This window comes from Nyctibius grandis, chromosome 7 (genome assembly GCF_013368605.1).
Source record: "Nyctibius grandis isolate bNycGra1 chromosome 7, bNycGra1.pri, whole genome shotgun sequence".
Taxonomy (NCBI): domain Eukaryota; kingdom Metazoa; phylum Chordata; class Aves; order Nyctibiiformes; family Nyctibiidae; genus Nyctibius; species Nyctibius grandis.
This window is the reverse complement of record NC_090664.1, coordinates 36,529,458-36,541,769: the sequence shown is the minus strand read 5'-3', so window position 1 is coordinate 36,541,769 and position 12,312 is coordinate 36,529,458. Positions and strand designations below refer to the sequence as shown.

The window sequence follows — 12,312 nt, the reverse complement described above, 5'->3', positions numbered from 1 at the left end:
ACAAAAAAGGTGTATATTGCTATGTGTTGTAACTCACATAAAGGAAAAAAAAAAGGTGTAAGATCAAGGGGACTGTCAGTAAAAATAGCCTGAGTACAGAATGCCTTTCATTCCCTATCCTCTTCAATATGTTTTGTTTGACTGCAACATCTACAAACCAGCAATGCAATGTCATGTGAATCTCTCCTTCCCAGTGACCACTCCTGTACAGTTCTTATGCAGTTTCTAAGGGTCTGTTTTTGTTAGAGATCCTTGAGATCTTTTTCTTTTTTTTTTCTTCCGTCTGTCATAGACAACATAGAATTCATAGAAAACTTAAAAAGCACAGTAAACCTCTAAAGCATTTTACTACCAAGACACTGTGGTGTGTCCCCCTGCCTTACTGGCCTGTAGCATGGATACAGTGCCCAGTCGTCAGTCCATTTATCAGAGAGTTGGAGGTTAGTAAGAGAAGGCATCCTAAAATGAACGGTCAAGTGAAATAAAAACAGAAATGGATTCTTCCAGCTTTATTTGGCATCCACTTTATTTTATAGTTTATTTATGTTTCTTTTTAGTCATATGCCTTGTTCATGTTTCTGTTTTTCCTCCTGTTAGCCTCTCTCTTAAGATGACTCATTAGATCACCAAACCGTATAACATCTCTGCATGCTAATTAAACAACACTGAAGTATTATTATTTAAGATATAGATCCTTTATTGATATAGTCTCATATTCGTAACTGATACAAAACATTCAAAGTTATAGAATATGACTGAGTGTTTGCAAAGATTTACTTTTTTTCAAAATCCAGGTTGAAGCCATGAAAGAAGGACAAATATCTGCATTTCACTTATAATGCTATGGCAAGGAAGATACTTGTGTGAAGAGTGTAGAAGAGGGGCAATAGTAGGGTAAAACAATTCATGTAAATCTCTGTTTATTCCAAAGGAGTAAAGTATGAACTCTTCAGTATGCTGTGGTGAGGTATATTCTCAAAGTGCAGGCTTTGGGGCTGAGCGCTCTGCAAAGAGTATATGTGCTCACTATATGTATATGAGCTCACTATATGGCTGCACTTGACTCACTATGTGGTGCTGCCACAAATCTCTAAAAAGCGAGAACACTAGGGTATTAATCCATAACTTTTAAACCTAAATTTACAGTTGATCTGCTATTTGTCATGCTTGTTTAATTAGCCATTTTATACAGTACTGAATCTTAGTCCTGAGAGTATTTCTTGAAGAGCATAGAGCAATAGCTCTTAATCCATACCAAAGGAATAATTGCTAATTTTAGTTATAGCATCTGCTTGTTAGGTGCATGTAACTTTTATTAGGATTTCCTTTGTTCCAGCTCAATATTTTTTTTAAGCTTAACCATATAGTTTGGCTGTGTTATCCCATTAAACAACACTGTGTTCATTTTTTTCTTTGTCATTGGTAGAATCATTTTCATCATCCTTTCCAGTTAGGACACGGCTGTATTCTAGCAGTGTGCTGTGCTGCTTCGCCTCTCTTTCAGTCTCATTTTGGGTTTTGATCTTGAATAAGAAATAAATCATGAAGCCCATCCCTAATAAAATGATGAGGACCAGAGTAAGTAGCAACCACATATTCATGTGACCATGTGCTTTGTCCTTTTTGGCATCTGTAAATAAATACAAAACAAATAGGAGTGGGTGTACTGTAGCCATAAATAAATATGAACGATACTGAAAACTATTGGTCTAATATCCCCCTTAATTACCAGGTTGTTAATCAGCAACCCACATTTATGAAGGAATTGGAATATAACCTCAACATCTCCTGGCTTTCTTCCACTGTTCTCTTGTGGCAAGGATAGGAGGGTAGGCAAAGAAGCTTTGATAATTAAGGTGTAGATACTATTGTATGGGTTTTTTTAGGATAAGAGGTCTATTAAAAAAAAATCTATCATAATGTCGCTGTGTCAGTCCCCTTCATAGATCTTAGCATTCAAAAGAAGGAGCAAAGAGGAAGTGATCATTTTATCAAAGCATTTAGTTATCCTGGGATGCCCTAAGTGTCTATGCAGTAGTGTCTATGCCCTAAGTACCTATGGGTACTGCTAATTTATGCGGGGAATGTATTCAATGGCAACTAAGTAAATTAAGCTCATATAAATAAATATATAAAATACAAATTAGTAATAAATACCAATTCATAAAAAAACCAAGTATTTCTTTTCATGTCTCTTTGAAACTATTGGAAGGAATATTAAATCTTACCTTCCATGTTTGCAGGTGCTTTAAGAATCTCTGTCAAAGATAAAGACAAATGTTTAGTCAAAACCTAAAAAGGTCACATTTTCCTCCTGACTGTTTCATGTTAGTGAAAGGTCTGGTACCCTGTGCATTAGGGTTACCTCATCAGTTCTCCTGGAAACACATTTGCTAAGTTAACAGAGATGAAAAGGTGTAATTGATTTTTAACCTGATATTCACTGGAATAAAACTGCAGTGTTTTGCATATTAAAGCCTCCTTCTTGCTTCTTCTTTAATAATCAAAGAATCTCCAAGCAGGTATTTTCTGACTGTTTTAGATGGACTCTCTCTTCACCCCTGGTTAATAGATCTTGCCCTCTTCACTGGGTCTGCATGCCTGCAGAGACTGGGAAAAACTTGATCAAATGCTGAGGATGTTTGACAGTTTTCCTGCACTGCACACAATTCCTTTGAGACCCAGCAGATTTTAATTTACCATAATTCATCTGCATCTATAACGACATTTAGAAGCTCGAGCTTTCTTATGCAGTTTTTCCCGGCCGTGCAAAGAGGGCGCCGTCTGCAAGACTTTTCTTGGAGTGCTGGGTGCGAGCTGGATGGCGGCCAGTGCAAGAGCAGATCTTCCCCATGGGCAGCCGGAGCTGCAGGGAAAGTTGGAGTGTGTGTTCCAATGTGGGAAGCACCAGCAGCCAGGCTGCTGCAGCAGAAGCACAGCAACGCGTTAAGCTCCAGCGTGTTTGCGAGCACGAAGGAAATGCAACTGTTAAATTGCCCCTTGGAAGGATGCAGAGCTCGCTGTAATGTAATATTTGCTTGCGCTGAAACCCCGTTCTTCTGGAGAACCTGATGTCAGGGAATATTCTCAGTACTTTGGCGTTGCGCTTAGGGGCACTCACAGCTGAACCCAACAAATAAAGTATGTGTTGACACTGAGTTTCTGCTTTCTGGTACATCTAGTAACAAAGAAGTAGCTTTCTGTAATGTGTATTGCTCTGACTACCCAAAAAAATCTAGGAGCTGCCCTAAAAGGAGAATTTTCCTATTCAGAAAATGCTCTGACACTGCTATGAATGTGTACGGCTGCTCTCCCCATCAGCTGCAGCTTTGCTTCGGGAGGAGAAAGGACAGAACCTCAGAAACATCCTGAACCTTGGGGTTGCGAAACAGGGCAGGAAATCATACTTATTTTTGCAGAATTAACAGTTAAACTCCAAAATACCACATGGCTGCTTGGCTCACAATATTCTGATATTTCTACTTCCTGAGCAAAGCAGATGGTGCTCAGTTACACAGAAACACAATATTAAAAAAAGAATGCTAACCAAAACACTTCTACTATTTTCAAAGGTCACTATACATGCTCTGGATCAGGCTTCCGTTCTGTTATTATTTAAGTGGAATTGCTTCATCCATCTCTTACTGGAACAGCACGTGTAATAGTACAGCAAGAGGAAGAAAAGCAAATTATTGATGCAACTCTTGTTCCGCAGAAAGTGAATAAGAACGTTAGCAGGAAAATATGTGTGTATGTTGGAGGGTAACAAAATGACAAAAGAGTTTAAAAATTTTCCAGAAAATATTGATCATCTACTTATTAATTGAATATTCATTGCAGAATGCAAGAAAATTTGAAGTTATGAAGCAAAGAAACATGAATAGAGTAGGAAAAAAAAGGATAACTATATATTCATATTATTTTGGTCTGAATGCTGAAACAGGTGATAAGGAAGGCTGTAAATACAGTGGTTTATGTTGGTCTTTTGTAATGACCATATTATGCTATTACTACTGAAATAAAACCATAAACATCAAGAGCAAATATTAAAGAAGTCACTTACTCTTTGCTTTCTTACAAATAAAACCCTTTTGGGAAGAGCAAGGAAGGATACTCCAGTAGCCAGAGAACGCAGACAACTCCACGCAGTAATCAAGCTGGTCCACCGACGGCTGTCCTTCACCCCAGTTGACAAAGTCTAACGCACTGTTGTCTTGCCAAAGCAGCTTCCCTAATGTTGCAAATGTTAGTAGTAATACTAGTAGTTCCACATCATAGATCTTCACTAATATTAGTGGATATTAATATTCATATTATTACTTTGCACAGCCTAATAAAGCAATACTACTTTCTTCAAAAATTCCATCTGAGGTTATTTTCTAGTGCATTTTATTTCTTTCAGTTCTCTTCTTAAAAAAATGTGATTACTTTTCCAAATTATGGTTTGCAGATTTGCCAGTCATAACTTAGTTTTAATTTACATCATATCCCCTTATTTTCGTCCAGGGTACTGAAGTTTCAAACTGAAAAAAAATAAAGCTATGCTTTTTTTTTTTAATTTCTAAATTATTATTTCAGCAGTAATCATTGAAAATCAAGCAACTTTTACTGTAACATTTAAAAATATGCTTAGTTAAAATTAAAACATTTATTTTTTGCACAAACTCTGAACCAAAAATTTTGAAGTATCAATGAGTTAAAATGAATCTTAAAAAAAAATCCTTTCTGACTGCTTGTGGATTGGCACTAGTGTTGTTTTCTTCCAGGTGCGTGTTTTCCATTGCACTCTTTTTCTGGTAGCCAGCAGCCTGAATTTCTCCATACAGAGATACAGAGAAGCTCCATGCTGTGGGCTCCAGCTGGACACCCACAACTCCCATGCGGGTGCTCCTCAACTGTGAGAAGATGAGAGCCAGCCAGGACATGTTCCCCACCAGAGCACAGAGCAAACAAGGTGGGAAAGGCTTTCTCACAGACCAGGAATAGATGTCCTCAGGGAGGGCTGCGGTCGGGGGCACGGATATATGTCATTGGCTGTTGCCCTCTGTGAAGGTCCTTGGTGACACTGCAACCATAAGCAGCTGTGCAAAATTATGATCGATTTCAGCAATTCCTGGATCGTTTGAATTTAGAAATGAGGTCCCATGATTGCCTCAGGTATGGACAGCTGAAATTACATGTTATGTCTCACTTTCTTAAAGAACAATATCTTCTCTGTTGTGTCTCTCAAGAGATATTCCTATCACCTCTCCACATCTTTGCTATTGAACCAGATATAGACAAGATATTTGAATTGAGGCAGTGCCACATGGTGGCACCCCTTTGGTGGACCTATGCAATATCCAAGACCCATAACTGAAGCCAAGCAAAATTCTTTTCCACAGCCTTTCACACCTATTGGATAAAAACTTCAACTTCCAAGAATTTTCAGATTATATGCTATCAATTTATCTTTTTCTTTTTAACTAGTTTCTGTTGTATTTCAATTAGTTCCTTAAAAACAATAATGTATCTTATTCATATTTCTGTCCATTTAATGAAATCTATTTATGATTATTTATAGAAGTTAAAATAGTTACCATTTACATTTCTGTATATTCCTATCCAAAAGCCGCTTGTCTGGCTTGTGTATAAGTCTGCATGCTCTACTAAAAAGTTTGATTCAGCCAGATCTTCTACAGAAGTCAACATACCACCTATAAGAAAACCAGCACAAGATGATTGGAGGTATCCCCTGCCATAGAAATCAGTGGTAGTTACAGCCTTTGATACAGGATAAGGTCAGTAATAAAACCTCTCCTGTTGGTAGGGAGTAAGCAAGGATTTAAACTGAGACCAGAAAGTAGCCTTCAGCTGTAGGGGAACAGCACAGACTGTGAATAATGTCATCAGAAATGAAAGATGCGAAAGCACAGCGAAGATGGTGATTTTTGAACACAAGGCAAAGTGCACATTATTTTCAAGTGATTGGATAATATTTTTCATAGGTGTTACAGATGATTATTTGTTCTTCATAGTTTGACAGGGTATTATGTAGCATGTAATATTGTGCAGCAAACAAATTTGCAATTTGTCCTGGTTTGGCCTAAACCAGGCCGATTTTCCTTTCAGTGATTTTTACTTTCAGCTAAGTCTCCTCTAAGTAACTGCACTTTCTGAAACTAACTGCATGTTTTGCAGACAGTGTCTGCTTCCAGGACTGATAACGCTCGAAGTTTGTAGTTATCGCTGAGGCACCGGTAGGGATGTTGTGCAGTAAGGCTCTTGCTGTACTTAGTCTTAGAGAAACCAAGGTCACTGCTGAATTCCTCACTGCTTACGAGTGAAGAGCCGAAGGGGGTTCGCAGCTGCAGGGGGGAGCAGACAGGGCAGGTGACCCAAAATTGACCAACGAGGGTATTCCATCCCATACATGTCATTCTCGGTATAAAGCGGGGGGATCACGAGGGTCTCGCTCTCTTTCTGCATAAATCTGTCACGATTTAAAGCTGGGCCGGCTATTAAACCTGCGGCAGATGCTCTCTGTTATCCCCTCCCCCTGAAGGGAAAGGGAAAGGGAAAAGAGAGAGAGACTTCCGGGTTGGAAAGTTAAAGCAGTTTTAATAAACTATAATAATGGAAAAGAGTATAATAACAATAATAGAAATAATCAAATATATACAAATATATATACAAAACCAAGATTGAGCTCCCCTGAAGTCAGCCACGTCACCACCGGCCCTGCAGGGCAGGCTCCGGGAAGGCCCAGGCTGGGCCTAGCGACGGTCGAGGGGGGGCTCGAGAGAAGCTCCGACAGGTTGCTCTGATAAGTCGAATCCCAGCTCCAGTGGGAGGAGGCACAGCTAGCTCAGTCGGCAGAGCATGAGACTCTTAATCTCAGGGTCATGGGTTCGTGCCCCACGTTGGGCACCAATAAATCTGTCACGGTTTAAAGCTGGGCCGGCTATTAAACCTGCGGCAGATGCTCTTTCTGCTATGGCCGGTGTCCAAGGAGGACTCCGTCTGTTTTCCTGCTGCCCCCGATCCCGATCCGTGCATCCCTGAATCCAGCTCTCGACCGTCGCTAGGCCCAGCCTGGGCCTTCCCGGAGCCTGCCCTGCAGTGCCGGTGGTGACGTGGCTGACTTCAGGGGAGCTCAATCTTGGTTTTGTATATATATTTGTATATATTTGATTATTTCTATTATTGTTATTATACTCTTTTCCATTATTATAGTTTATTAAAACTGTTTTAACTTTCCAACCCGGAAGCCTCTCTCCCTTTTCCCTTTCCCTTTCCCTTCGGGGGGAGGGGCGGGGGGGGGAATAACAGAGAGCATCTGCCGCAGGTTTAATAGCCGGCCCAGCTTTAAACCGTGACACAATTCAAACTGAAGTATTAATTTTTTTGGCAATGGTGGTGGAGGAAAAGGGCTAAGAGGATCTAAAAAGATAAGAAACAAAAAGACCCATTTCTTTTGGGCAGTATAGTACTTCCCTTTCTCTTTCATGGCCTCCAGAATCATGGATGAGGTAGCTCATGATTCAGCAGCATAGGTGGAAGAAGGCCAAGGAGCAGCTCGTGGTCTTGGCCAGGACCAGATGCCTCCAAGGTGGAGGAGGGAAGCGTTTGCTCTCCCCTGGCTCTGCAGGCTGCCAGGGAGCCCAGCTGGTAGAGCGAGGACTTTCAGGCAGAACATACAACCGCTTTCGGATCACACACCCCATGTTAAAAATAAGTGATTGTTATTATGATTTTTACTTCTGCTCTTGTGTAGGGAGAGATATGGAAAAGAAGAGATAAGGCCAGAAAGAAGTTAACCCATTTTAGAGTCTTACTAAAAAGAGAAATTTTGTGAATGAAGAAATATAACAAGAAAAATCACAGCTGGAAAAAAACCCAAGGAAAATTGATCACCTTAATTTTAACATAACTGAAAAACAAACAGCATCAATGATGAAAAATAAATGAGACGCTAATTTCCTTTTTTTAATGTGTGTAGATTTTGCAGCATTAATTTACAAGACTTTTTAAAAGTGATTTTTTTTTTATGTCAGGTTTGAAATTCTGTCTTTGGGTAAAGTTAATAATTACCTGATTGAACACACTGAGTCACAGACTCAGCCCAGCTCATTTCATTGGCATTGAAGTTATAGCAGTGGCTTCGGAAAGGAATCCAAAATATGTGATCGGATTCAGGACATTTTCCAATATCCTGTGGGGGATCAGACGGAAGTACATCTAGAAGAAATGAGATATTATGGATGCTTTCATTCAGTAGGGATTGCAGTAGAGTGTTCAGGAGTTTTTTGTTCTTGTTTATTTTGTTATAACCAACAAATTTGTATAAATAAAAGGTACAGTAAAAAAGCAGAAAAAGAAAAGCCAGAAAACTCCCAAACCCTCAAGAGGTTCAAATAACAATTTGTTTTTAAATGAAGTATCATCTAAATCATAGTGGAAATTTCCCATTTAATATTTTCCTCAAGATATTTTTACATAAAATTTCTGAACAGCTTTAACTCTGACAATGCAAGGAATAATCTGAAGCTCATTGAATATTTATGCAGTAGCTTCTCATTTTCCTGCAAGCAACGACATTATGGAATGAAATAGTAACACTGTCAGTTAGTACCTCATATGTTTTTAAAATGAAAGTTGCAAATGAATAGATATGCAGTTCAGAGCATGGCCTGAAAAAGAAACTAAAGAAAAACTACACAAAAACAGGTCAAAAGAAACTCAGAATTTCCATTAACTCTGTGTCACCAGAGCTAACAGCAGTTGCTCTAACACAAATGAGAAAGCAAAAAGGTTCAGTCCCATCCTAAGGTTTGCCTATAGCTTTTAATTTGTAGTGTTCCTCAGTGACACCCATAGAATCACTATGAAATATGAACTTCTGTTTTCACCAATAACAGACTCTTTTTTTTCCCAGATACAACTCTTCCTCCTTTCCCCAGATACTAGAATCTACTAACAGTGAAGCCATAACCAGTGTGTGAACGTTGCTTATGTTGAAGGAACAGAGCTTATTTTATACTCAGTGGACTTTATTGATTACAATCCTTCCCACAAAATTCCTATCAGCAAAAAGTTTCACATTCTACACTCGAAGTGAAATGTTTAGTACTCCCACAATATCTATTTTCTGTCTGCTTGCGACGTAGGATAATTCCTACGGCAGTTATCACCCCAGTCCAGTAAAATGGCAGTATCTTGGCTAATGAATGACAGCTCCATCAAAATAAAACACTGTTCATGCAAAATAAGGGTATTGACATTACATACTCAGGCTTATTTTTCCTTAATATATACTTAGAAATTTGCATTTCAGTCAAAGCAGATTGAGCAAGGTTTCTGCCATAAAACCAGAAGTTATCACCACAGCTTACCCTCAGTTTTTTTGCAGACAGGGAAATGTTTTTCATTACAAGATGCTGTTTTCCAGGTCCCACGGAGCTCTAGGTAGACACAGGCTATTTGCTGTTTTGGTTCTCCATAGTACCAATTAGAAAAAATTATTTTCCTTTTATCGGTCCATCTGTAATAGCCATAACTCTAAAATTGAAACAGACATTTGAGATAGTTTTTCTATACTCTCATCTGCTGTTTCGGGTAAGTGGATTTATACAGATACACATTTTCACAGTGATAGAGCTCAGTTTGTATATCTGTGCTAGTACTGTTAAAATATTAATTGAATCAGGACTCAGCAACATAAAAGTAACACACAGCAATATGCCTCCCGTGCTGAAACAGCCCATGAAGGTGTTTTGAAGGCTCAGTGGTGCTTCCCGGGTGCTGCTGGTGCTCAGTCCCTTGTCAGGCAACATTGTGAGGTGGAATCACCATGCCAGAAGAGTCAGGTCACCATGAAGAGCAACGTGACCACGAGAACATGAAATCTGTGGAAAGCTCAGGTGGAAGCGGGTCTCGGAGTTGGCTGTGAAACAAGGACTCTAAGCTCAAGTACAGTTTTGAGGAGAACGATTCAGGAGTAAACTGTAGCTATCACTATGAAAAATCTGAGAAAATTATTAGTGTGTTAGGAGCAAAAGAAAAATACACAGGAGCAGGAAGTCTTGAGTCTTTGTTTAGTCTTCCTCCTCCTCCCTGTTTTTTTTTTTTTTCCAGGAAGAATCAGAAAAATTACAAGGAAAAGGGAACAGACCCAGACAGTGTATTGCTGACGTTAAGAACTGAGGGATAAAATGTGATCCCACTCTAGAGTCTAGATGTGTCAAGAGGCCAGGTACGCAAGTCCTCCCTGAGCTCGGCACCATCAGGGCAAGATAGCTGCCTGGGGAACAGAAGGAACTGCAAAGATTCACTCTGCAACAGCAGGGCCAGCTTATTTATAAGGACCAGGAGAACATGTCTGGTGATCCAAACTTGATCGTAATGGAATTTTAACTGCCTTCTAAACCATGTTTCTATGACTGTATAAACAACCAACTTTGGTATCAAGTGGATTTAAACACTATTATTTTGTTTTGGATAGAGATGCTCTGTGGACTTGTGCAAGTGGGAGGATTCAGGTCAAGGTTGGTGACTACCAATCATTCATATATTCTAAGATAAGCATTTTGTCTGCTAGGGAGAAGCAGTTAGAATCGTGGAAAGATGTATTGTTCAGGAACAAGTCAATTGTCTCAGACAATGTAGCCTTCTAAGAGGCTTTATCAGAGTGCTGCTACATCATATAATGAGAAACGCTATTTTTATACAACATTTATTGTGTTTTGCTATGTTATATATCAGTGTGGAATCACAGTAAAAACAACCACTAGTTAAGAAAATTATTACTGATGAAAGAGCTCTTTTTTATTATCAAGTTAGTTTAGTCAGCTCAAAAAACAATGCAATAGAAAAATGATAGTTAAGTGCACTGAGCAACTGCATATTCACCAGAGACGCTGTAGCTCATTTTGGCACTTAATCACAGAGCTAATAAGACTGATGCTCACTCGAGTGTTCCCTTACACAGCGGTTGACCTGGATCTCCATATTCACTTCTTCTGGTGTAGTATAGCTTTTACTGCTTTTAATCTTTGGGACCTAGCAGGCGTAACAAGGAGGGTGTTCAGAGGCACATGGTGTGTCCTGTGAACGCTTCTGAACCAAGAAGTAATGAAAAAGCTACAGCTGCCAATCATCATGAGGCACTAGCCTTAATGATCCCATAGATCCCTTTGAGTAAAATTCACGTCTCCTAAAAATGGCCATCTAAAAGTTAACCAGGTAGTATGACCTAATTGTCTAAGATTCCATAGAGTTAGTAAAGAGAAGCCTGCACTGTCAGAAGTTCTCATCCTTCTCTGTTGCCTATGATGGAGTTTAATGATCTAAGATGAATTTAAATGAAGTGATTGCTGTCCACCAGTCCTAGGTCCCTAAATCTGTTCATGCTACAATTCTCCCTGCCGATAGTAATCCAATCACAGCATTTAACTGCACCACCTATCAATTCATTAATCTTACCACATTGCTGTTGAGCCCAATCCATAAGGGCTCTCCATATTGCGCTGCCTGCAGCAGCAGGAATATATTACTGTAATAATCAAAAATGCTGGCAAGCTCTGAAGATTTCTCCTTGCAGGCTTTTCTTGCTTCTTCCCAATTCATTTTCAAAGGAATGATTAAATAGCTGCTGTTACCATAATGGATGAAATCAGAATCTGGAGCAGTTGTGGAATGAAACAGTTCAGGCTCTGTAGGAAAGAGGTACAAATTTGAGAGAAAGGGGAGAAAACAGTGAAAATTACTAGCTACCTGACTAGCAGTATTACTTTTGAGTAACAGATGAATGTAATGTGGCAGCACAAGCAGCAAGTAAAGGCATTTCTTACTTAAAATTGGAAGGGACCTCGAAAGATCATCTAGTCCAATCCCCCTGCCGGAGCAGGATTACCTAGACCATATCACACAGGAACGCACCCAGGCGGGTTTTGAATGTCTCCAGAGAAGGAGACTCCACAACCTCTCTGGGCAGCCTGTTCCAGCGTTCAGTCACCCTCACCGTAAAGAAGTTTTTCCTCAAATTTAAGTGGAACCTCCTGTGCTCCAGCTTGCACCCATTGCCCCTTGTCCTGTCAAGGGATGTCACTGAGAAGAGCCTGGCTCCATCCTCTTGACACTTGCCCTTTACATATTTATAAACATTAATGAGGTCACCCCTCAGTCTCCTCTTCTCTAAGCTAAAGAGACCCAGCTCCCTCAGCCTCTCCTCATAAGGGAGATGTTCCACTCCCTTAATCATCTTCGTGGCTCTGCGCTGGACTCTCTCTAGCAGTTCCCTGTCCTTCTTGAACTGAGGGGCCCAGAACTGGA

The 12,312-nt window shown here is 39.8% G+C and overlaps 1 protein-coding gene across 1 annotated transcript in view; it reads right to left on the bottom strand.

The window, feature by feature from the left end:
• Positions 1-795: 795 nt before the first annotated feature.
• LOC137665413 (macrophage mannose receptor 1-like) overlaps positions 796-12,312 on the bottom strand; it is a 39,017-nt gene continuing 27,500 nt past the window's right edge. Inside the window, 7 exon segments of the mRNA XM_068404363.1 lie at positions 796-1,630; positions 2,229-2,258; positions 4,064-4,231; positions 5,580-5,696; positions 8,074-8,220; positions 9,375-9,540; positions 11,464-11,693. Of these exon segments, the coding sequence (XP_068260464.1) occupies positions 1,386-1,630; positions 2,229-2,258; positions 4,064-4,231; positions 5,580-5,696; positions 8,074-8,220; positions 9,375-9,540; positions 11,464-11,693 (1,103 nt within the window). The 3' untranslated portion in view covers positions 796-1,385.